The following is a 25926-nucleotide window of genomic DNA, read 5'->3' as shown; positions in this document are numbered from 1 at the left end:
AAACAAAGAAGAATCACCATGATCATTAAAGAAATATCATCGATCATTTTGGGCCCCATAGATGAGTGATTAGGTTCGAGTTATTTTCTTCCTTTTTCATTGTTTGGCTCATCCTTTTTTGACATGGTGTTCCTTCTTGTACCAACTGGTTGTTTGATGATCCATCTGCGACGATGATATTGAATCAATATTTATATTAGTTTCTTAGTCGGACTACCTTAATTTTTTTCGTTGGATTTCATTCTTTAATCTACAAAAGAGACATAGTCGGATTTCATTCTTTAATCTAACAAAAGAGACATAGTCTCAATAAGTGGTTAGGAGATCATTTGTTCAATCCTATGATCATTTACTTAGGTATTAATTTTTAATAAGTTTTTTTACATCTAAATTTTGGAGTATTGGACCATTTATTTTATGAAATTAGTTGGGATGCGTGTAAACTTATTCAAATACTTGATAAGTGCTATCTTAACAAATTTCAGGCACTACTTCCCATCAAGAGGCTTCCTAGAAAAAGTTCAAGTTAAAGTTTAAGTTTGGTGTGGGTAGATGTGATTCCAATAGTCACTATTACTTGGACAAACCTAACCATCAGTGGGATTAAAAAGATGAAACTAATCAAGAAGTTAGGTTGAAAAATGGTGGAAGGGAAGAAAAAGTGTGGATATAGATTGTAGCAGGTGAATGAAGAGATGAGGTGGAGAGGCTAATTTCTTTGATTTGACCTGTTTTGTTTTTTTTTATTTTTTGGCCACCTGTCTTTTCAGTAGGGGTCCTGTTTTATTCTTTGGATGGTTTATAATCCAAGCTAAAATGATTCATTAATTGAGTTAGAGGAAGATGATAGAGACAATTGTGGGGCTTCGTGCCCATCTTACTGTTTTCCTTTGAGAGAAGTTTAAGCAATCTTATATATAACAGAGTGTTGGAAGTTTTCTTTATAATTCTGTGGAATCATATATGAAAAAAAAAATTGAATACTTTTGTACCTACGGGTTGGGAAATATTTGTTTAACTTTTTAAGTATTTCATTTTGAAAAAAAAAAAGGAGTTATTTTGGAAATAATTGGAATTAATCATAACCATGGTTTTTTTTTTGAAAAAATTTCAAAGTTTATTTTAAACAATTTTTTTTTATCAAAAGAGTTTAAATAGATATGATTTTTTGAAAAAAAAAATATTTTCTTCTCTAGTCAACTCCAACGGTCATTACCATCGAAGAGGATTGAGTTCGGTCAAGGAAAGAAGTTGGATGTACTCTTCGATGGAGTTGCCAACCTAAAGTGTTGAGATTTGGAATTATGGCAAGAAAAAGTTTCAGAAATATAATATGACGTCCATCTTTTGAATTTATACCTTATCATAATCTCTTTAACTTAAGATAAGAATTTAAACCATATCAAATCATAGTCTAAATATAATATTAAGTAGGTCACTAGTGATGACTTTTGTTGATGTGCGATTAGTGTAAGGTATCTTATCAGCCTAAATTGAGCTGACCTGTAAAATGGATATCATGTCAGCTGCAGGGTGATTGCTCAACATACTCCAATGTTTAAGTTATTATCGAGTCGAGGTATCGTTAGTAGCATCATGTTTGTTTTAAGGTAAGTATGACTCCTCTATTTACACTAACTCCCTAAAATTTGATGGGGAGACTGTGTGAAGGCTCCGTTGTGTGAATAGAGAGATCGTTAAGTAGGTTTAGTTTAGCAATATGGCACCCTGCTTGGTCTCATATAATGTGTTCGGTCCTCAGCTCCACTTCCACGATTCTCGAGGGTTTTGATTTTCCTTTTTGGACTTGTGGGTTGATCGACGTGGTGAGCTATAGTTCATAGTCCATCAAGTCATCAACTCATAACAACCTCGAAAAATAGTTGGAACACAAATCATTGTTAAGGCAAAACTATCTTTAATTTTGACCCAACAAATACGAGAAAAATGGTCCATGGATGTTGACTCTCAGCCAACTCGAAGGAGGCCATTGTGAAGCTCAATTGACATTTCTCAAGGTGAGGGATAATATAACGAGGTTGCATATCATTACATATTTGGTCCTTTTAAACTGTACACCCATACTAAATTTTTCTAGTCATATCTGCTTTGATTGATTTGAGTTGTATTTTGAAGTTCTTTATGAACTAAGCACATCTTAAGTTCTCTCTATCTTAAACAATGAGAGCTTGCTTAGAAAATATGAGAAAGCACGTAGATAGGCAATTTTGAATCAATCGATTTCATTTAGTGTGATTAGATCTTGAAACAGTAATAAGATGAAACTCAAGAGGTCCATGTTAAACATCTAGAATAATTAGTTTCTCATATATTAGAAGCATAATGTGAGGACTTTGAAACACCCCTTAATAAAATATTAAACAAATTAAATACACCATTCTTATTCTCCACCAGCTTCAACTTGTCGAATACCGTTACACCACAACTGCTGTAATGGTGAGCTCTGCATTTGTTGATGATATGAACTGATCAATTCTCAAGGCTTTAATATCAGTTGAAGAACTGGCCATTCTAGCAGAAACTGATAAATAAAGAGTTAATAAATTCCATCTTGGTTCTTTTCTCTTTCTCTATATATAATTATTCATATTTTTTTAACTTAATGCTCAACAGAATAACCACAACTTTAAAGGGAAATTAGGAAAGCTTGTTTTCAGATATGTCTCCATGGTCTTTCTGCAAGATTCACACATTCACCGTGTCGAAAACAATCGATAAGATGATCGATCGTCAACCCAGCCGCTTGCATGAATGAATAAACAATCACTGGCCCAACAAACCGAAAACCACGCTTCACCATGTCCTTGCTAATGGCTTCTGCTTTAGGACTTCTCAAGGGAACATTTCTTGGATGTCTAAATCTATTTATTGTTGGTTTGAAGTTCACAGAGCTCCACATATAGTTACTGAATGATCCAAAATCTCTAGCTATCTGCAGTTGAATTAAAAACCAGTAATTCTAATTAATAATGCAATCTAGAAACAACTTGTTAAAAACTCAGTTGATCTAGCTTGCCTTCAATATGCATTTGGCATTGTCGACTATGCACCTCACTCTGCTTTCCACCAGCATAATGGCCTTGTCAGATGCTATATCTGTTATCTCTTTCTCCCCCATGTTGGCAACAATACTTGGCTCAAATCCAGCAAAAGCTTCCCTTTTACCAACCAAAGGTGTGTATATATTTAACATGAGATTGAAATTTATCTTAAGAACATAAAGGGTGTGTAACTGGCAGAGTAAATATTACCTAAATAGTTCCCTTCTTTTCACAATTTCAGTCCAGTTGTAGTCCATTAACATCCCAGATAGTGCAAGTAGCTCGAAAAGTCGGCTGAACATTAATTTTTCTTTCCAAAGTTAACTACATATCTATTAATTGACATGTAAGATAAATGAAAAGTTACATAGACAACCTACTTGTCATCGTACACTGGGACGCCCCAACACTCGTCGTGAAAAGATACATAGGCTTTATCTACGTAAATTACATTAGAGAAAAACATCAGTCAAGTCATGAAGTAGTCTAGCATGTGGGGAAAGGAAACTGCTTTTTTCTTTCTTTTTCGATAAGATATAGTGTTTCTTAACCCATATCAGAACTATATTATACTGTAGTTATTATTAGAAGCCACAATCCCATTATACGAAGAAATATGGCAGTGATAGCAACTGCTGTCCTAAGTTGGTGACATTATTTATCACATCAATAGCTTGAACTTTCAAACAAACTTTATTTAGTCTCTGACTTTTTTTTTTTTTTTTTCTAATAATGTTATATTATCACTTGCTAGGAAGCATTTCAACTGTAAGCATAATCTTACCACTGGTATGAGTGATCCAGTTGCACCGCCTCAATTCTCCATCACTAAGTTCTTGACTTTGTTGTTGAATACTTTTAGGCAATGGGACTTCTCTTCTTTCAGGAGGTGGTGTAATAAGACGAATTGCGTATGAAATTTTCTGATCTAGTTGGATCGAGGAGTCCGTAAGAGAAGAGTCATTCGAGTTTTGGGACAAAGACAATGACAGAGAAGATAAAGATAGTGAAGAAGTGGTTCGTTGTAACCCAATTGGGTAAATCTTCTTAAGGTGTTTGGACAAAATGTTTTGGCTTGTCCTATCTTTCTCTTTAGGACATGCTTGCCTCTCCAAAATATGTCTTCTAACAGTGGCTTTTGATGACATATTGGAGAAAAAACAGATAAGATTTAATGAGACAATTTGATACAAAAGTGGATTGAGATTATAAAGGTTTGTGGGAGAATGAGAAAGTGTTGAGTGAAGAATTAATATTTGAGTTGGCTCACCATATTTCCCACACTTACCATACTTAGTTGGTGAAATGTGAGTTTCAACATTATGGATCACCATATATGCTACTTAGTTTTCAAGCAAAAACTATATAAGAACTTTATTACATTAGGACTAATATCTTCTATAAAAGACATATTTTCACTTTTCTTTACCAAAATTTTCCTTAAATGTATGGCCAAATTACCATAATCAACTAAACCAAAGTTCATCTTCTTCAAGGGTTTAGATTTTTGGTGTTTTGGACAGTTGTGACCATTTTCAGTAAATTGTTGAGAATTAGAATGTATTGAAAATGGTAATATCCAAAGAATAAAGATTAAAAAAGAAGTTGAAAATGGCAATAATCCTCTTTTAGTTGTACTGTTTGCCTCAAAGCAAGTGTCAATGGGGCCTAATATTCAAGCAATGACATTCTTAGTTCCTACTCCTTTACCTTAAAGTTTTGAGGCAAACCCATTGTCTGCATAGATTAAGAAATGTCATCCATCACTCTTCATAACTCTTCTTCTTTTCCATTATACACACACACACACACATATTTACGTATGCATATATACATTTTTGGTGTTTCATATGTTTCACCTTCCACTCTATACATTCAATACGCTATGTAATACTTATGAATTATGGCAAATTATGGTAAAGCTTACCAAAATAATTTGGAATAAATGAGTATATAACTATATTATAATTGAACACAAGACAACAGACTTAGTTTGTAGTTTTTTTTTTTCGAGTGTCTTATGTCAACGTCATTCTATTTCATTTAAGTTTTTTTTTTGAACCATTGTTGATGTTTTGAAGTATGAGCTAGATTTGAAGTCTTTCTTTGATTGCTTTAAAACGTATTTTTAGATATTAAGTAGGGATGAATTTATCTTAAGTTTGACCCCTAAATGTTACATATAAAATATTTCTTCACTTTGCAAATTAACTTGTGAGTCCAGTGGGAAAATACGAAGCTTATCATCATGGTCTCGTGTTCTTTTTTTCTCGTTTTCAATGTGTTCAAACTTCAAACTTATCTTCTTGTACAACGTAAAGTTCCGAATTTGCTACTAACTTTAATTATGCTATGTACATAATCCAAGAAGAAAGTGTTACTAAACTTAAATTTTATGAGAGAAACTAATGACACAAATTTAATCTAAATCTTTTAAACTATCTACTTATAACTATATAAAAGGGACTAAAAAAGAAAGGAGAAATACTCGATTTTCCCTTTTGCCCCTTTTAGCGATCGGTTATCAGATTACATATTGTAACTTTACATTTAAATTATTAAATAATAAAATATTAAAACTATTTACAAAATAGAATAAAATTCATTAAACTCTTTGTAGCCTATTAAGATTTTGTTTTTTTATTATATTTTGTAAATAATTTACTTTATCATACTATTCATAAAGATTCTCCTTAAAACTATAAACTCAATAAAATATTTTCCTATTTATCTTATTTTGAAAGATAAATAGTATAGATTTTGAAAGATAAAATCTTTATAAAATGGTTAATAATATATCTTATTTTCTATAAATAGTTGCATTAAAATCACTCATTATTGTTAGATAACTCTCCCTTTTATTTCTTCGCTTTTTTACAGGAATTTTGTCGTAGCATTTATTAAGATTTTGTCCAATCACATTAGATTTCTTTAAAAAAGAAACAACAATAATTTCCATATCAGGAAAATCTATCTACATATACTTAGATTAGTATAAACAAAATTATCATTACTTCATCTTAGTGGATCTTATTAGTTTGGAAAAAAAAAATCCTTAAAAAATCAATTATCTAAAAAAAAAAAAAATACATTTTATCTTTTAGGTTTGTTTTTTAATAATAAAAAATTATTTTTGGATTTTTCCATAATAAAAAATTGAAAGAAAAGAAAAAAACCACTAAGAACAAAAACTCTATTTTTATTTGAAAAAAAAGTATATTTTTATATACTATAGATCTATAAAAACCTATATATTCATTTATTTATTATTATTACTACTTTTAATTTATATATTATGGTTTATTATTATACAAATAAAGAGGTCACAATTTAATATATATATATATATATATATATGTTTTTTTAATTTAAATTAAGAAAATAATGAGAAAAAATCCCTATGCTTGGCTTTCTAATATGTTTCATAATTTTTTTTATTGAAAATAGTTTGGGTTTTTAGGTCATATGTTTATTATCATCAAATTCTAAATTTGTATAATCAATTTTTTGAGTTTTATTTGATTCATCTCTTTTTTTTTTTTTTTTTTTAGAAATCTATAATATATATTTCAGGTTGTTATAGGTATGTACGAGAAAATATATTTCTTTAAAGATCTTATTTTATCTTCACCTAAGTAAAGATTTTTTTTTTTTAAATAATCGCATTTGATAAGAAAATATATAATAAAATGAAATAATGAGAGAAAATCATATATAGTTACAAAACTTTTGTTATGATTACGAATAACGAAATAAATGAATGTTAATGTCTCGTAATTGTACATTACAATTACACCGTACATTAGTTAAATTTCATAACTTTCTATTGCTATTACACTGCTTACTCAATCATTTATTATTTAATTACTACAACATAACGATATTTTTTTTTTGAAGAAAAACGATCTCTCTAATTGACAAAAAAAAAACTCAATTAAAATCACAAGAGTAAGTGACAAACAAATTATGCAAATTTAAAAGTGGATTTTGAAGACAAAAGTCATTAATAAAAATAGAAAAGAGAAAATTTAGTGTTTAATTAAGCATGATTCATAAAACAAATGAATACAGTGCATGATGAACAACTTTATTATTGGATTTTTATTTTGATTACAATCACTTTGATCAAATATATGATAATATGTATAAAATAATAAGAAACAAATCAATATGTTCTTACATTTTTTCTATTCCCACCATGAATATTCCAAATCCTAATTTTCTCGATAGTAATTATAATGCATAGTAATTTAAAAATAATAATCGAGTATATTGTAATATTTCAAACAAATTGTAAATATAGTAAAGTTTATATGTGATATAATAGACTCTTGGGGTGTTTGGCGCACAGATTCTAAATCAAATTTATGGAAATTAAATGTTGGTTTTGAATTCTTGACCATGGGGAATTTTCTAGATTGAATTAGAAAAAGAAAAGGTAATCAATGGGCTTGAATATCGTTTACTATTCAAACCCATGGAAAATAAGTGTAAGAAGTAGTGGTGAAGCGACGTTGATCAATGGTGAAGATGGTCAACAGTCGTCAATTATTAATTAAGACAATTGGTTGGTCATCGATCATTGTCACAATCGGTCACCAAGGCTCGTGGCTATTGGTCATTGACCATCATGACAAGAGGGACGACATCGATAATTAACGATAATGATTAGTCGTTGTGGATCAAGATGTTCATCTAACGACATAAACATCTAAAGTTGTAGGTCACAAATGATCATAATGATTGATCGCTAACCTTTGTTGTCAACGATCAATGATTAATGGTAAGAGCTTGAAGTGAAATTTTTTCTAAAACATATGCCATTCAATATAAAAAAAACATATTCAAAGCTCATAAGTTTAGTTTTTTAATTACAAGAGTTTTATTCCAATTACAAGAATTTTATTTCAATGGTCCAAACATGAGTTTGATTTCAAATGTCATATCCAGTAATTTTAAATAGATATCTATTATAATTTATTAGTGATAAATTAGTATTTGCAACATAATCTATCGTTAATAGATTTTCATTCAAAAATTTTACTATATCTATAAGTTTCTAAAAATATTACAATATATTATTTAATTGCTATATTCGCGATATGTCTATTGGTATAATGTGGGCCAAAAATTCTTGAAAGCCCGTTATGGCTAATAAGCCCATGAGGCCCAATACGACGAGCGGATTAGCACAACGCGGGAACGAAGTGGGTCGAGTTTTGAGGGCGCTTGAAGAACGGGTGAAGGAGGGGAGATGTAGGTTTAAGGAGGGTTTAATAGCCGCCACTCTGATTCTCTTCTTCATTCTCCCACTACTTCGAAAATTTTAACTTCGCTTCCTCACTTCTCGCCTTGAGTTCTTCGTCTTCAAGCTTGTTTGCTCACTTTCTTACTTCCTGAAACTATTTCGGAGAAACTGCTCATGTTTACCATCAAATTTTTATCTTCTTCTTATCCATCAACCGCCTTTTGAATTGCTTGAATTCGTCGTTTCAGCAATTGGGGATCTCTGGTACCAAACAATGTGGAGAAACGTTTTGAAAAGAGCTGCTTCAAGGAAAGCTACATTATTCTCCGAGCTGTCTTCTTCTACCTCAAGAAAAGTTACTGAAGACCATATCTTTCTCGATCAAATTAGATATTCCAGGTCGCTAGAAACCTTGAACACTTGTTGCCAATCAGGGGACTCTAGTAGAATCAGCTTTCTCCATCCCCAAAAAGTTGGATTTACGAACTCCAATTTCCCACATTCAAGCAATCCAGTGGCGTTTTATGGTGTTCTAAACCATGCTGAAGGCTACGCTACTGCTGCCGAGGCAGCCATTTCCGAAGGGGATTTATCGGGCTCCGAAGAAATTCAGGAAATAATGGAGGGGATAAGCAAACAAGATAAGGTGGAGCCTCACTTTAAGAAGCCTAAGAGGATGGTCGATAGAAAAGGGGAAGCGACGTACGATATGCTACGGAAGAGACAGATAAAGATAGAGACAGAGGCATGGGAAGAGGCTGCTAGAGAATACGAAGAACTTATAGCGGAAATATGTGAGCAGAAGCTGTCGCCCAATTTACCTTACATGAAGTCTTTATTCCTTGGTTGGTTCCAACCCTTTCGTGATGCAATTGTTGCAGAGCAAGAATCAATCAAGAGTAAGAGTAAGAATTTCTGTCCGAATCACGCTCCTTATTTCAATCTTCTACCGGCAGATATGATGGCAGTGATTACAATGCATAAGTTAGTGGGGGTGATGATGAGTGATTTTGAAGGAAACGGTATTGTCAAGGTAACCCAAGCTGCTACTCATATAGGAGAAGCAATTGAAAACGAGGTTGGTTGGTTTAAATTTCTTATTTTGATTGTCAACATAATCGTATTTGGTTTAAATTTCCAATTGATAATAAGTTTGTCAGAGATCATATCGAAAAACTAGGCATGGGTTGCTTTTGGCATGAAAATTATGTTTAATCTAATATTTCTCTTGCTCTTTCTTTTCTCATTTTTCTTTTCTCATTTTTCTTTTCTTTTCTCAACTACAAGTTTGTAATCTCTTCCCTTTGCCAGATCCTGATCCCCTGCAAGTTAGCAGTTTATTGCTAGTACAATACTAAACTTTTGTCTTGCCTTGTACTTCTTTCTTTGTGATTTGAGGTTCCAATTTTCATAACCCACTAATGAGACACGATGGTGCAATGTACAATTGAAAATTTGTTCTGCATGTCTCCGTCTTTCACCCGATTAGCTATTTTTCTGTCAAATTTTATCTCTTTTATATAGATATGTAAGAGACACGTTGCCCGATGATAGAATACTCTTATTAGAGCGTTTAGTAATGATCTTTATTACAAGCCTTTTCCATTAACCAAGTCACACATGATCGCTCTCTCTCTGTCTATCTATCTATCAATATAGTCTTCGGATATGTAAGAGACACGTCCTTGTTTGGTCATCAGCATCTGAACGCTAGTTGGCATTTTCCGTGGAACGCTGTCAAGTTATTTGAAACATTTATTTGAATGATTTTCTTTTCTACGAAACAGGTCAGGATACGACATTTCTTTGAGAAGAAGAAACAACCGGAGAAACTAGCCGAAGATCAAGACAAATTGAGGAAAAAAGTCACCAAGCTGATGAAACAACAGAAGTTGCAGAAAGTGAATTTTATAGTAAAAAAGCATGATGACTTAAAGCCTTGGGGCACGGATGTTCATGTGAAGGTTTTTGTTTTTCATTTTCTGTCCATTGTCTCGATTGAAAGTAAAACATCAATTATTGTGTCTACTTGCTGTTAGTGACTGTAGATATGAGGTATTCATATTGACAACGAGAAACTATTTAATTCTGGTTCCTATTACCTTACAGGTTGGTTGCACCTTGATTAAGTTTTTGATAGAAACAGCCTATATTCAACCTCCAGTTGATCAGTTAGGAGATGCCCCACCTGATCTTCGCCCTGCCTTTGTGCATTATCTTAAAACCTCCCCGAAAGAAACACAGTTAACGTCTGCTTTCTTGATTTATTTTTCATATTCTATCTCACTTCAAATTTTCTACATGTTCTTTCTGTGTCCGATCTGTATCAGTATTACTACTGCTACTACTAATTGTCAATATTTGATTTCTTCTCGTAGGAAACTTGGCAGGAGATATGGTGTTATTGAATGTGATCCACTTGTTCGTCGAGGCATGGTGAAAACTGTAAGTAGAAGCATATACCGTAGACTTGATGTAGACTTGGTTGCATTTCTGAAAATAGTTCTCAGACATGGTTATGATTGTCTGATTATGCAACCATATAGTTCCGCTAGACTCTCTCAAAATTACTCACTTTATGTCTTCGATTAGTGATTTTCTTCCGTTCTTTCTCAGGCTGGGCACATGGTCATTCCGTATATGCCTATGCTGGTGCCTCCTCTTAATTGGACAGGGTGGGTAACTCTATATTTGAAGCTATTTCCCTAATAGTTTCATGAATAGTTAGAGATTAAAAACATTGTTTCATTTTATATATACCCTTTGTTGGAGAGTAAAGATTTGAATGATGCGACATGCGTATTCTTGAAGCTTCAGTTTCATTGGTCATATTCTAGTTCTGTTTGATATTTGATATATGCTAATCTGGTGTAGGTATGACAAAGGGGCATACTTTTTCCTACCATCATATGTTATGCGAATACGTGGGGCAAAACAGCAACGTGAAGCAGTTAGAAGGGCTCCAAGGACGCAACTAGAGCCTGTTTTTAAGGTTTGAGTCAGTTTATTATCTTAGTTTAATGATTTTTGTACATACCTTTGATTTTTCGTAAACTCTTTCCCATGTACGATGTTGAAACATTAACATCTCTAGGGACAATTATAAGATATTTGCACTTTATCGAAGAAATTTTTTTCTTTGATTTCATGTTTCATGGCTTTCGCCTTTGAAGTTGTGATGCCATCAGAAGGAGCTTTTAAGAGTTGGCCCTTAGGAAAGAAAATTTAACCTGAAGTTTCTTTATGAATTCAAGTTGCAGAAGGATTAAAAATTCTCCTCATTCCATTAAGTTTCCTCTTTATTGATGACCGTGGGTATGGGTAGTTGGCTAATTATAGCTGATAGACCATCTGGCTACAAAGATTCGGACTCATGGTTCCAAAAACATAAATTTACTACTTATCTCTTTTAATACTAAACCAAACAAGGTGGTTTTTGTTTTTTTCCGAGTTAGAAAGGGGAATTTTACAATTTCTTTATAATATAAGAAATGAAGGAAGTGGAAATTATTGTGCTTCTATCTTTGTTTGACGCATAAAATAATTTTTGCATCTCTAGGCACTTGATATACTTGGGAGTACCAAGTGGCGGGTGAATAAAAGAGTACTTAGCATTATCGAGAGGATATGGGCTAGTGGTGGTCGTCTTGCTGACTTGGTTGACCGTGAAGATGTACGCTAATGAGTTGAATGCCTTCTGTCCCTATTTTTTTTGTTTTTATATCTTATGAAAGCTATATCTTCTTTTGCAACATAACTTTAACTTCAATCTGTCTAGCTTCCTCTGCCCGAGGAGCCAAGCGTGGAAGATGAAGCAGAAATTCGAAAATGGAAGTGGAAAGTCAAGGCTGTGAAAAAGGAGAATAGTGAAAGGCATTCACAACGGTGTGACGTAGAGCTTAAGCTTGCGGTAAGAACTTATTGGATGAAGTGAATTTAGATTTTAATCCGCTTGTGATAACATATTTGAATTTACTTTTATTGTGAGCAGGTGGCCAGGAAAATGAAAGACGAGGAAGGCTTTTACTATCCTCACAATCTAGATTTCCGAGGTCGTGCATACCCCATGCATCCAAATTTGAATCATATTGGTTCTGATTTGTGTCGAGGCATTTTAGAATTTGCAGAGGGACGGCCTCTTGGGGAGTCCGGGTTACGTTGGTTAAAGATACATTTAGCAAATCTGTATGCTGGTGGTGTGGACAAGTTATCTTATAAGGACAGGATATCATTTACCGAGAACCATTTGGATGAGATTTTTGATTCTGCAGACAGGCCTCTTGAAGGATCCCGTTGGTGGTTGGGTGCAGAGGATCCTTTTCAGTGCTTGGCAGTGTGTATTAATCTGTCAGAGGCGTTAAGAAGTCCCTCGCCGGAAACAACTATTTCCCATTTGCCTATACATCAGGTATTAGTTTCATTATTCTTGTTATTTGTTCCCAAACTATCAATGTATCGATCGTTTCTTGCTATAATCTCTCTGGCTTTCTCCCTTTCTAAAGCATAACAACATAGCTAGCTATTCTGCAGTGCTATAACTATTTATCGTTGTTTATTTCCCCATAATTTGGCAGGATGGTTCCTGCAATGGCTTGCAACACTATGCAGCTCTTGGGAGGGACAAGGTAAAAAACTTTCAATTTCTGAAGTTTGATAAGATTAAGCTACATAGTCAGCTAAGAAGTGAAGCTACTTCATTTTTACCATTTCTTAAGCTGCATGTCTGGGAATTGAAAATGTCTCAATGCTTGCTTGGTCAGTGCCAAAACACCTGAATTCATATAATGCTTCTTATACTCCACAGAAGAAGAAATCAAATATTTTTTCTGTACTGTTTCCAAATAGCAGTTTTTTTCAAGTATAGTGATCTTTCTTTTATCCATCTGTACTTTTGGGCCATTCTTTAGTTTTGACAAAGAAAAGTTCTCTTTGAAATGGACGGTCGACGTTTACTTGTTAGCATTTAATATTGTGTCATCTCTTTTCAGTTGGGAGCAGAAGCAGTTAACCTTGCAGCAGGTGACAAACCCGCGGACGTGTACTCAGGAATTGCTTCCAGGTTGCTGCATGCTTTATTATATGAAGGATTATTATAATTGTTCTTAATTTTGAAATTTCATTTTTTTCAACTTTCTTTTGATGTTTTATATACTTGGAGGTTGAGTTCTAATAACTTGGTGGCTGTCAATTCCATTTTCTTTTCCCATGAAATGAGGAGTATTTTGAATCTGGTAATCGTGATAAGGGACCTCATAACTCATATATGGGTTCTACAAACTATAGTAAATATAAGCATAATCAATGCAGTGATATTGTGACTATGCCCTCGGCGTCCTACTTTCGAAGATTGGTTCACCAACTAGTATGGAAGTAAAAATACTAGTTAAGGGGACATTTGGCAACCAACATGTAGTTAAGCTGGGTGGGTAAGAATAATTCACCCATTGCTTGGGTGCACCAACCATTGAAGAGGTTTATTACCCCATTATTTGTTCTAACCCACATTTATCATCTTGTTAATTGTGTTAACTTATATTTCTTACCTCATTATTCGTGTCAACTCTCATACTTGCTCTCTACTATAATAATTACCTACTCAACTTCTCAAAAATAACTCCAACCAAACACTCCCTTAAACATTTTCGTGATCTTTTTATGTATAAGAAATTGGTAGAATAACTTATGTTTTAGAGCATATTTTTGGCTTTCAGAAGAGAAAGTTTATATGTTTATTTATCTATTTTTCTGGATTCAGAGTTCTTGACATAATACGAAGTGATGCATTGAAAGATCCTGCGAGTTATCCAAATGCATTGCATGCCAAACTCTTAATCAATCAGGTCTGGTAACTAATAATTCTAGAAGAAGTTTTTTCTTTTAAGATATGTTTGTTATTGCTGCTTGTATGCTTATGTTTGTTATTGCCGCTTGTATGCTTTTCCTCTAATGGATTCATATATCTGTGGCTGCAATCAGGTAGATCGTAAACTGGTGAAGCAAACAGTGATGACATCAGTGTATGGTGTTACTCTTGTTGGTGCCAAAGATCAGATTAGTCAAAGGTTGAAAGAAAGAGCATCCATCGGCAATGAGCGACAGTTATTTTCAGCTTCTTGCTATGCAGCTAAAGTGAGTCATCAAACTGCAATATGCTTTGAGAAAATGTCACACTTGTACCCATGAAAGTTGTGTCTTTGTGTGTGTGAACATTCTGCTGATTTGAGTTCCCGTGCAGACTACCTTGACTGCTATTGGGGAAATGTTTGAAGAAGCAAAATCTATCATGAACTGGCTTGGCGAATGTGCGAAGGTGCGTTTTCTCGGTTGGTGGCATTGTGCTCCTCTCTTCATCACTCTATTATTTTGATAGAGTTTGTAGTCTCAGCAACTTGAAGAAAGGGCTTTTCAGTTTTCATTGATTATTTTATTAACAATAACATGAGTATCCTCTCAAATCAATTGACAATGAGAGAGGTAGTCCATCTATCTGAAGAGTGTGAGGTCCATTTTCCTCTTCGGATCTGCCCCTTTTGGAGAAGAGACCGCAAGGAAAGAAAAGTTTAAAAAGATATTCCTACATGGTGATGAAAACAGGTCTTATGCAGATGGAGAAATGAAGAAGAGAGTGCACTTCATTGTTATTGATTTTTAACTCTAAATATAGGAACTACACTCATGCATCTACCTTCCTGTTTGAACGTAAAGAATCTCCCACCTTGTCCACATCCTTCAGTAATCAGTACAGTCAGTCAAACGTGAAACTCCTCAGTCCTTGGCCTCCTAATCTATTAAATTTCTTCTAATTAAGAAATTTCCTCAATTCCGTTTCAGTTTCTCACGCATCCCTTCCTTGACATCTTAGAGCCAGTGTAGAGATTGGAAATTTTTACTTCAATGCCTTGTTCACCAGCCATATTTTCTTGAATCCTCACTCTTCGCCTGTCATTTGAGCTTTATTGTCTTCAAACAAATACCATAATTTTGAACATCTACACATTTAATTTTCTACAGGTGATAGCTTCAGAAAATAAGGATGTTCGATGGACCACTCCTCTTGGATTGCCGGTGGTGCAACCTTACCGGAAGCCAGGAAGACATATCGTAAAGCTCTACTGAATTTGTGAAATTTATGTTTCTGTGTTTTGAACTGTATACAAACTTGGACCATTAATAGTGTTTTTTGTATGTTACTGAAGAGCTGTCCTTGACTTCTTGCAGGTCAAGACTTCCTTGCAAGTGTTGAGTCTACAACGAGAAACTGACAAGGTAGCTATTATTTTCTCTGTTGGTTGACTTACAAAATTTTATACCCTGTATTAAATAATGGCAACCAGATCAGTCGTTATTGGGTGGCATCAATCTGTTTATTACCATTTTCAGATTTTTGTTGAATACCCCACAAAAGTATTGCATGTCTGTGTCGTCTAGGGACACTTCAAGTTTATTAACTTGCTTAGGAAGGGCTTCTGTAGGCAGTAGTCAAATTTTGTTGGAGGATTTGTTTACCAGCTGGTTAATTTTTAGTATTTTCTGTAGGTCATGGCTGCGCGTCAGAAATCAGCATTTCCTCCAAATTTTATACATTCCCTTGACAGTTCTCATATGATGATGACTGCTCTCGCCTGCAAAAATGCAGGCCTACACTTTGCAGGTTCACTTCATTTTTTTCCTTTCTCTTTCCCAACTGGGTCCTTTATCTTAGCGAACTTGGTTAATTCCAATGTTCAATCGTGATCATATATGGTCTTATTATGTTCCATTACAGGAGTCCATGATTCATATTGGACCCATGCATGTGATGTCGACGAAATGAATAGAATACTTAGGCAGAAGTTCGTTGAGCTATATGAGGCTCCTATTCTGGAGAATGTAAGTATCTCTCCCCATGTGTACTTGATCAACTAAATTATCCTGGTTGTGGTGGCAAGCGATTTTCTAATTTTGATCGACAGACCTATAATTGTAGTCGTCTTTTTCTGTACTGGAATTTTTTTCCTTTATAAACTCCGGTGGTTTTTCCCTTTACAGTTATTGAAGGAATTCAAAAAGTCTTTCCCCAACACAAAATTTCCTCCTCTACCTGCTGGGGGAGACTTCGATCTCAAAGAGGTTCTGAAGTCTCCCTATTTCTTCAATTAGGTCAACGTAAGAATGCTTCAGTTGGATGCTCTTCTCGTATGTGCTACGTCGATGACTAATAAGACCTATGAAATGGGGTAGTAATCTGCGATTCACTGAAATCTGTCTCTAGGGGCAAGTAAAATTTGCTTCTTGAAGGAGACAAGCGTGACCTGGCATCAAACCGCCAAGGTCAGTGTTGTCCTGATACTTGTACATATACTTCAGATTTTGGTACTCTGTAAACATCTTGGAACTTGGAAGTTCATCTGCTTTTCACTTATGACACCTTGAAAGACTGGTGATAATAAACAAAATGCTGCGTTTTGGAGGGGCGCTACCAAGTATCTACCTTCATGGTTGTCTGATCTATACGAAAGCTCGGATATACTGCAACCAATTAGGGATTCGGCAATGCTGACAGACAGTAGCTTTTGTAGTGAAAAAAAGGAAGAACTCGACGCAAGCTTGTTAATTCGAGGAGGAATCCATGGACGTACCCTTCCATGGTTTTCAGATTGCTGGATTACTGGAAACTCACCGATGACACTCCCAAAGATCGCAGCTGGTTTGCTGTCATGTAGTTTAAACTCTAATATTAATTTTTGTTTATTACATATTATTTGTAGGAAAGTAGTATTGCTTGGGGGGTCTTTTGTTTACTGTGTTTTAAATTGTTGATTTATTCGCTATTTTAAGGGATAAAGTATAATATCAACTTCTTTTTTGGTTATCTCAAAGTTTTAGGTAATGCTATTTTGAGTGTCGGAACAATTTGGTCCAAGAAGATCCACTGACCTAACAAAAACTTTCAAGAAAAAGTCAAATTGTAGAAGGAATGACCTAGATCTCATCTTCCTAAAAGCTAATCAAATTCAAAAGTTGTTGGAATTTAACTATAGTAAATTGTCCCTTTCTTTATATATGTAAAAAGTCTTACGTAGATATAACAAAATTAAATTTATTGATGGCAACTTTTGGCAACTTTTGAAATATAGATAGAAGTTGATCAAGTTTATTATCAATAGGTTTGTATTAGAAATGAACTTCCATAAGTACTAAATTTGTTGTCTCGTCAAGCCCTTAACTTGCCATCAATATCAATATCAAAGCTTCTGCTTCTTGATTTAAGTAATAAACAAAAATGAATACTATTCACCGTGCAATTAGTTTAGTAATATACAAAACACGTCGAGGAACATATTTTTTTAAAAAATCTTTTTCTTGTGGTTAGCATTTGCTTAAGAGAGGGAATTAGGACAGAAAGAATCTCTTACTGGACGGGCTTGCCCCGGGGAGAGAGTTTGAAATCACCGCAAAATGGGAATTTCTTTTCGCTATCTTAGGATATCAGTCTGCATGACTTCAAGGTTTAGAATCCATGGACCCATCAACCATAGATGGAATTAAACCCTTTTCAGAGAGAACGCTATGGCCAAGTACGTAGAAGACTACAATGTTGCTGATCACATACAATCTATACATAAGAATAAATAAGCAGATCATGGGAATGAAAGAAAAATCAAAATGGCTAGATTTGACCTGCTAACCCAAACATAAAGCAATGAAGTTCGAAAGCTATCCGCCATTGGGTTGGAGAAACTATCATTAGAATCCACAAGTCTATCCAAGCCCCTTAACATTAAAAGCAACAAGGTTATGAAATTTCTCCACTTACCCAAGCTTCTGTCGCTAGGTCCATCACAGAAGGGTCAGTTACGAGAATGCCCAGTTCATAAAGGGGCTTGCTCTTCACAAAACGCATTCTGTTTAGTCCATGCAAAGGCAAATGAAAAGCTATTGACATTTTAGACAATGAGAAGGAAGAGGTAGTTGAGGCAGCTTTGTCAGGCATTTGGACGCCTGTGGATGACGAAGTGCATCTGGACAGAAGTGTGAGGCTGCTGAACGAATTTAACACAATAAGCCTGTCCTGAATGTGGTGGGAATCCATAAGCAAGAATCTGTATGGCATAAATCACTTTGGTTGATGGAAAAGTTCTTGCTCAATGGTGGGGAAGAATCAATGTCCAATATATCACAGGACAGATCGTTGCCTGCAATTTTGGCTACTGCTTCCCATCAAGGGGACAGTGAGACGAGGCGAATTGCAGAAAAAATAATGACCCATTTGAAAAAGGTACCAAATTTCTCAGCTCCTAATTATAGTCTATGATCTTGCCATGTTCGCAAGTTCTCGAAATTTGCTGCTGACTGCCTTTCGGGAGCTGATTAACGACAATCAATAACTCCGGCAAACATCGCTAGGACAAAATGGAATTCCATTCATCAAAGGACCTTGTAAATTTGTAGGAACGATTAGCAAAGGAAATGCATATGGACAGTGAATGAGTAGTAAGAAACAAGAAGTAGTAGTTTCTCGAAAAGGGTCCAACCATTCCCAAACCGTAAAGACTATTCTTAGGCATAGAACATGACGGAAGTTTAAAAAATGTTCTTTTATACGTATAATTTAGACTCTTAACAATATATACCAATTTTGATTTTTCATTCTCATGATGATTCTATTTTTAGCTAAATAACAAATTTTATTTACTTTTTTATTTCGTTCTAAACTTTGGTATATTTACGTAGTAAATATTATTTAAACTTCATGATATTATTGAGACATGAAATTTAAATTAGTGATTTGTTAAACAAAAGTAAAAGTTTATTATAATCAAGACCGAAACACATTTAGAAGACATAATTTCATATATCAAGTAAACATTAATCTCAAAGTTTAATTCTAAACTTGTAATTTAAGTTTTCACTATCTCAAAATGGTTGACTATTCAAATTATTTTGGAAAATGTGATGATCACGACATTGCAATCTTGAATCGGTAAGAATTGACCTTTTCTTCAACTAAAGTATTGTGAAAAAAAACATTTTCTTTAATGCATGTTGAATATAAAAAAAAAAATTTCAAAATAATATTCATACAAAACTCCAAAAATCGAAAGTCAGCTTACTAAAACAAAACCTCCAAGCCTGCATTTTCAAATTCAACCCAATAACATAAAGCAGGTGTAAGGCCGGCAACTACAACCCACTTTAGCATTGTGGAACAACAAGCAACCATGAATCATCTTTTTTTTTTCTTCTTGATATTATTTTCAAGTAATCTCTGTCGTGTTCTAAGCAAAAGTGCTTTGTTTTGGACGTAGCAGTTGAAAGCTTTCCCTCTCTTCCATCTAATATCTAATATCTGATAACATCTTTGTCCCTCTAGGAGGTGGATGCTGACTTGGTCTCATTTTGATAGGGATGTTCTTTCTCTTGATAGTCAAGATTTAACATCCTTATCATCATCCACTTTGGCACTATTTGTTGAGCAAAGTCCTCTTAACACCAAAAAGAGCAGCTAAGAGGAAAAACCTTGATATTGACGAAATCAAATGCATCATACAATACTGCTTTATTGTTCCTATGCAAACTTATCTGTTTAAAGTTGAATAAATCTCGATGTCCGACTTTTTCTTGATATTCAGGTGAGTTCATTTGTTCATATATTATAAAGCCACCTCTGTATCTATAATAATATTTTAAGTCCTCCCAGGAGTGACTAGGTGAAAGATCAAAGGTGAGAACAAAACTTATATTATCTAGACAGCAAGAGAACCATCGGCCATCCTTGGAAGAAAATGGGTTCTTTCTCTGTGGAAGATTTTGTGGGAAATGGGGTTCTTAAGGATCTGCTTCCCACTTTGCTGGATGAAGGCTGGGATGATGTACCCACCTTGAAGGTCATGAATTCTGAGGATATGGATGCTATAAGCATGACACGACAACAAAAGGTTGGTAATCGATACTTTTTCTAGTTCTAAACAAAAAAGAACCCCAATAAGCAATTTCAGATGTTTATATCTTACAAGATTTCTGAAGTAATAACCTCCGTATAATTCATCCAATTGATGAATTATCATAGATAGTCAATATTTTCTTTCTTTCTTTCTTTCTTTCTTTTTTGAAAATTTCTCATGGATAGGTTTTGCTATGACAGGAAGCAATTGAGATAAGAACTTACCTCCACGATAGATCTCTGATGCCGTATGCAGATAGGCTAGAGTCCACCGGGAAATGTTTGCCTGAACTTCTAAGCTTAAGTGTTGAGGATTTAACATCTCAATTCCGCATGAAGAGAGGTCATGTTGCACGTTTCCGTGATAGAAAAAGTTCGTGTGTGGATCCCTCGACCAATAAGTCTGATGCTCCTATTCCATCAACAAGCATCAAGAGGACTTATCAGTCTAACAGCTCAAAGAGGATGCTGAGTATGAGAAGCCGAACCTTTCAGGATAAAACAGTTGAGCAAGCACTGAGTGAATTTAAAATTGAAGACGGGTATGTGTTCAAGGGGATTGTTGCAACAGAACTAGCTGGTCATATAGCATGTGGTTGTGTGCAACCTTCTCCTATTGTTGATAAAATTGCTCCTTATTCTGCCATTGAAAACATCTCCGTTCAGAAATTAACTCCAGAGTATAAAATTGGAATGGAGCGTTTGGTGAAGACTAAGACTCCCCCTATGAAAGCATCAGCACTATGGCACGATAAGCCAGCCATTATCCTCTGTATTAGACGACCTGGGTAAGTTTAAGCACGTTGCTTCAAGACCTGATTTTAAGTTGTAAACAGATAAGTTTTATTCATGAAGAAGATGGTTTAAACTCGACTCACAAACTAAAAAAGCACAAACGAAAAGCAACTTTCCAGCTCCTCTAGATGCGTTCAGTATCACGTTTTGATATTGTTACTGGTGTTTGAGCCATCTTGAGGGAAAGGAACAACTAACATCTCTTGAATTTGAAAACAGGTGCATCATGTGCAGAGCAGAAGCTCACCAGCTATATGCCAGAAAACCAATATTTGATGCACTAGGATACCAACTATTCGCTGTAATTCATGAAAACATAGAATCAGAGGTATTCATAAGACTTCTAGCTCTTTTAACCCATCCAATCTGTTTGACTGAAATGTAGTGATGCAGGTGAAGGACTTCTGGCCCCGGTACTGGGGAGGCACTGTACTCTTTGACCAAGGCAGAGAATTCTTCAAAGCTCTAGGTGGTGGAAAGTTAATGAAGGAAAAATTCCTATTCGGATTTCTTTTCAACCCTCGGGCTATAGCAAATTATAAGCGTGCAAAAGCAATGGGAATAAAGCAAAACTTCAATGGAGAAGGAGAAATTAAGGGTGGTTTGTTCATTCTTGGCTCAGCAAAGCGTGGTATTGCTTACCAGTTTATTGAGCGGAACTTTGGGGACTGGGCGCCTCTTTCTGAAGTAATTGAGATCTGTACAAAAATACAGGTAACAGTTGCCATCGCCTCTATCCTTATCTCCAGTATTAAAATTATATATTAATTATGCATTCTTTCACATGATACAGAGCCACTCGCAAGCTTCAGGGCTATCCATCAAACCATCCCAAGAAGATAACCGGAGTTCGTCCCTAGTCTAATACAAATTCTCATCTGGATTTTAGTCCTCAGTTGACTCATACTTTTCATGACACATGAGAAGTGTTTCCATCTTTCTTCGTTATCTTTTGTCGGATGTGCTTTAATTAACCTGGATGTTATACAGAACTTTAATTATTACTATTACTTTCTTATCACTTGACCGCCACGCGAGAAAACTGGGTTTAGTTTGAAAGCAATTTGCAGCGAACTTCGATGCATTATTAAAACCTTCAGAAATGGAGGAACAGCGAGGCACGTTTTTATTGAAGAAGAGAACTTTATTGAGTAAAGGAAATGTACAAGACAACAAGACAATAATCAATAACTGAAGCTACAAGAACCCAAGCAATAAAGTATCGAATGCGAGAATTTCTTCCTTGCCTGACATTGGAACTAGTCTTCACAATTCCAAACTATCGCGCTTTAATCATATTAGACCTTTAAACCTTTTCCAGGTTTGATATCCGTCATACAGTAAAAAAGATGGTCAAGAAAAATATAGATTCGTTAAATATTTCCTTGAAAATAAGAGGGAGAAGAGGCAGTGGTTACTCTCTGAATCTGTGATAATTTTCTATGGACATGCATCAAAGTAGGCATGTTTCAACCTCATTTCGTCTTGGGAATCGATTTGCAGCAAGTTGTCAAAACCACTTCAGAAACACCACGCACTACTGCTGGAATTCTACAAGCACGCTTGCAGCTTAAACAGCTCACTTGAACTAGAACACTTCAAGCAACCATCACATTCACACAAGCTAGAAATATTTTCAATATGCTTTGGATAAATTCATCTTGACACCTCTGGTAGCTTCACTGAACGGTGTGATACTTGATGGCTCATGGCACAAAACAGTTCCTTCTTGATCCTTGAAAGAATTCTTATTTGATAAATCAACAGTTCTGAATTACATGATTGCACAAAAGAATCATCGATCAAGCTCCTAACAAGTATACACATTCGAGATTGAATCGTAGGTCTCAGACTCAAATAAAACTGAGCTTTTACTAACATAACAATCCGAGGTTTTGTCATCTTTGGCTGAGGTTTTAGATTGGCAAAACGCTACCAGAAATCCCCACAGGAACACACTCCGTCCTTGAACAAATGGAAACGGACTGCATCTCTTACGAGTATCTCTCTCTGGGTGATCCTAGAAATGTATTTTGTGGCATTGTGGCAATCGCCACAGACCCTGAGATTTTTTACAACTCGTATTTGAAGACCGTCAGGTATAAATAACAACCCAAAGGCAATAGCAAGTTTCTCACTGTGGTGATTAAGCATCTTAATTTTCTCTGACTTCTCAACATCATGGAGAACAAAACTCATATCAGGCACATACCCTTCCTCAATCATTTTTAGATACAAACATTCCAACTTGGCATATATCTGATCTGAAAATGGACTTGACCGGTCGTCAGCTGAGAAAATGTGCACTTTATTTTTATATTTGATCCAACTATGTCCCGGTTCCTTTCTCACTCCCATTTCCCTCATTCCCTTCCTCAATTTTGCTACATCATCCCATTTACCTTTTGCAGCATAAATGCTTGATAATAAAATATAACTAGCAGGGTTTTGCGGCTCTAGTTTATGAAGAGACTCGGCAGCCCATTTACCAATTTCCAGATTCCCATTGAGTCTACAAGAACTTAGCAATGTGGCCCAACCAATTGCATCAGGACTAAAAGGCATCTGGTTAATGAAGTTTTTTGCTTCTTCTAATCTTCCAGCTCGGCTGAGAAGGTCAATCATGCATGTGTAGTGATCGGGGATTGGTGTGATGCCATGTTCTTTCACCATACATTCAAAATAGTGATAACCTTTCTCCACTAAACCCGCTCTACTACAAGCTGATAGAACTCCAACGAAAGTAACTCCATCAGGTACGATACCATGGGCCAACATTGTTTCGAACAGAGATATTGTTTCATTGGCTTTTCCAAATTGTGCATACCCTGAGACTAAAGCTGTCCAAGAAACTTCATCCCTTATTTTCATTTCATGAAACAACTGGTGGGCATGTTCTAGGCTTCCACATTTACCATATAGAGTGATTAGAGCATTTGAAACCGTAACAAAACTAATTAAACCAGAAGCTAAAGCTTGGCCATGAAACTGGGCACCCTCTTCTAGGCTCGCGAGGTTTGCACATGAGCTAATTACACTCCCTAGAGTAAAATCATCTGGATGAGTCTCATTTCTCTGCATATCACAAAATATCCTAACGGCTTCTTCACTGTATCCATTCTGACCATAACCAACTAGCATTGCTGTCCATGATATTACATTCTTGTGCCTCATTTTCCTAAACACTGCTTCCGCATATTTTACATTGCGACACTTACAATACATGTCAAGTAGAGCACTTCCTACAAATATGTTATCTTGATAATCAGTCCTGATAATATAGGCGTGAATTTGCTTTCCCTCATCAAGTGCCAGAAGACCTCCACATGCAGTCAACACACTCCCAAAGGTGAACTGATCCATGCAAAAACCTTCTCTTCCCATTTCTTCAAACTTATCGACTGCTTCTTTAAACAGACCATTTTGGGTAAGTCCAGTTATGATAGTTGTCCATGAAATCGAATCTTTTTCTGGCATTTTATCAAACAATTGCTCAGCTTCTACAATAAATCCACACCGCAAAAGACCTGTGATCATAGTATTATACACAACTATATTCTTCTCAGGTATCTCTTCAAAGATCCGTTTCGCATCATTGATAAATCCCGTTTTTGCATACATATCTACTAAAGGACTCCCAACAAACAGATAAGATTGATAACCAAATTTGAAGATTTGCCCATGAATTTGCCGACCCAAATCAACAAATCCTCGATTAGATGAGAGTATTAACATAGTAGAGAATGTAATCCTATTCAAGTTTACCGACCCATCTTTTAACATCATGTTATAAACTCTAACCGATTCGGAAATCCAACTGTTACCCGCATAACCAGAAAGAAGCGAGTTCCAAGAGACCACATCATGGTTCGGCATGAGGTCAAAGACGCGTTCCATATCTTGAAGGTAACCCAATCTTGAGTAAGCTGACAGCAGCGTGTTCCATGAAAAAAGATTTGGTTGAGGAATTTGATCGAATACGTTCCGTGCATTCTTCAAGTCCCCAAGTTTCCCGTAAGTATTGATGAGGTTATTGTACAGAAAAGTTTCTGGATTTGGTACAGTTCTGATGATGCGGCAATGAAGCTTCTTAACTTGGGCTCGATTTCGAGCTTCGCAGCAAAACTTAAGCGCAGCAGTGTAGTAATTTGATGAAGAAGACATGTTCTTCTTCAAGAAAATACTTGGCGGGAACGAGCGTCTCGTTTATACAAACAATTGGTTCCTCAACCCGAAGAAGAATGATCCGAATTACTTCGGATTCTCTACCACTACGTCTCTTTGATCCGTCCCCCGGCCCAATTCATTTCAAACTCCACATCTAGATCATTCCTAACAAATTTCAAAGTTTAATAGATTTATTTCGTTGATAAACTCTTATAATTTATCGTGATAGACCAATATTTGTGGTCTATTAGTGATAGACTTCTATCATTGATAGATTTTGCTATATTTGTAATTTTTTTAAAATATTGTTATATATTTAATTATTTTAAATATAATTGTTACATTTGCAACTATCTTTTAAATTAACGCACTCTTATCGGTAATCATTTTATTTTATTTTTTGTTTTAAATTTTTTAAAATGATTTACTATAAAATTTTGACTCAATTTTTTATATCATTGGTAAAATGTAAAAATTAAAGGTAGAAATAGTCTCTATATACTTAATTTAAAAAAAAAAAAACCAAATAAGTCCTAATTGAACTTTCATATTTTTGTAATTTGTTTGTCCTCTAAACTTTTAAAATGATCGGTCTAAACTTTCATTTAGTATTTGACGTATAGAAACCTTACAACAGACAACAATTTTTCCCAATATTGATTTTTTAAAATAATAATAATAACTAAAGTGAGTAACCTTTGACAAGTTACTTAAATTTTCAATACTGATTT

The 25926-nt window shown here is 34.9% G+C and overlaps 4 protein-coding genes and 1 long non-coding RNA gene across 5 annotated transcripts; 2 read left to right on the top strand and 3 right to left on the bottom strand.

Annotated features, from left to right (window-relative positions):
- Nucleotides 1-2217: 2217 nt before the first annotated feature.
- On the bottom strand, nucleotides 2218-4267 carry LOC103489204 (uncharacterized). Its single transcript, XM_008448259.3, has 5 exons — nucleotides 3847-4267; nucleotides 3443-3500; nucleotides 3273-3356; nucleotides 3038-3179; nucleotides 2218-2953 (listed from the first exon to the last, which is right to left on the bottom strand). Exons 1-5 carry the CDS (start codon nucleotides 4208-4210, stop codon nucleotides 2675-2677), a joined length of 927 nt encoding a protein of 308 aa, XP_008446481.2. The 5' UTR covers nucleotides 4211-4267; the 3' UTR covers nucleotides 2218-2674.
- Nucleotides 4268-8293: 4026 nt separating this feature from the next.
- On the top strand, nucleotides 8294-17161 carry LOC103489205 (DNA-directed RNA polymerase 1B, mitochondrial). The gene is made up of 19 exons (XM_008448261.3): nucleotides 8294-9388; nucleotides 10098-10274; nucleotides 10420-10553; nucleotides 10689-10755; nucleotides 10927-10985; nucleotides 11185-11302; nucleotides 11870-11983; nucleotides 12089-12220; nucleotides 12302-12718; nucleotides 12885-12935; nucleotides 13299-13369; nucleotides 14066-14150; nucleotides 14287-14439; nucleotides 14546-14620; nucleotides 15322-15411; nucleotides 15529-15576; nucleotides 15847-15961; nucleotides 16076-16179; nucleotides 16339-17161. Exons 1-19 carry the CDS (start codon nucleotides 8585-8587, stop codon nucleotides 16447-16449), a joined length of 2925 nt encoding a protein of 974 aa, XP_008446483.2. The 5' UTR covers nucleotides 8294-8584; the 3' UTR covers nucleotides 16450-17161.
- A 365-nt stretch (nucleotides 17162-17526) lies between these two features.
- Nucleotides 17527-18871, bottom strand: LOC127151439 (uncharacterized). Its single transcript, XR_007824386.1, has 2 exons — nucleotides 18107-18871; nucleotides 17527-17905 (listed from the first exon to the last, which is right to left on the bottom strand). It is a non-coding gene; the product is annotated as an uncharacterized LOC127151439 (long non-coding RNA).
- A 471-nt stretch (nucleotides 18872-19342) lies between these two features.
- LOC103489207 (putative pentatricopeptide repeat-containing protein At1g68930) lies at nucleotides 19343-25370 on the bottom strand. Its single transcript, XM_008448262.3, has one exon. The coding sequence runs from the start codon at nucleotides 25190-25192 to the stop codon at nucleotides 22961-22963; it is 2232 nt and encodes a 743-aa protein (XP_008446484.2). The 5' UTR covers nucleotides 25193-25370; the 3' UTR covers nucleotides 19343-22960.
- Nucleotides 20076-22049, top strand: LOC103489208 (uncharacterized). The gene is made up of 5 exons (XM_008448263.3): nucleotides 20076-20228; nucleotides 20435-21021; nucleotides 21248-21356; nucleotides 21422-21742; nucleotides 21822-22049. The coding sequence occupies exons 1-5, from the start codon at nucleotides 20076-20078 to the stop codon at nucleotides 21891-21893; spliced, it is 1242 nt and encodes a 413-aa protein (XP_008446485.2). The 3' UTR covers nucleotides 21894-22049.
- Nucleotides 25371-25926: the final 556 nt, after the last annotated feature.

This window comes from Cucumis melo, chromosome 10 (genome assembly GCF_025177605.1).
Source record: "Cucumis melo cultivar AY chromosome 10, USDA_Cmelo_AY_1.0, whole genome shotgun sequence".
Taxonomy (NCBI): domain Eukaryota; kingdom Viridiplantae; phylum Streptophyta; class Magnoliopsida; order Cucurbitales; family Cucurbitaceae; genus Cucumis; species Cucumis melo.
This window is presented reverse-complemented; position numbering and strand designations above follow the sequence as displayed.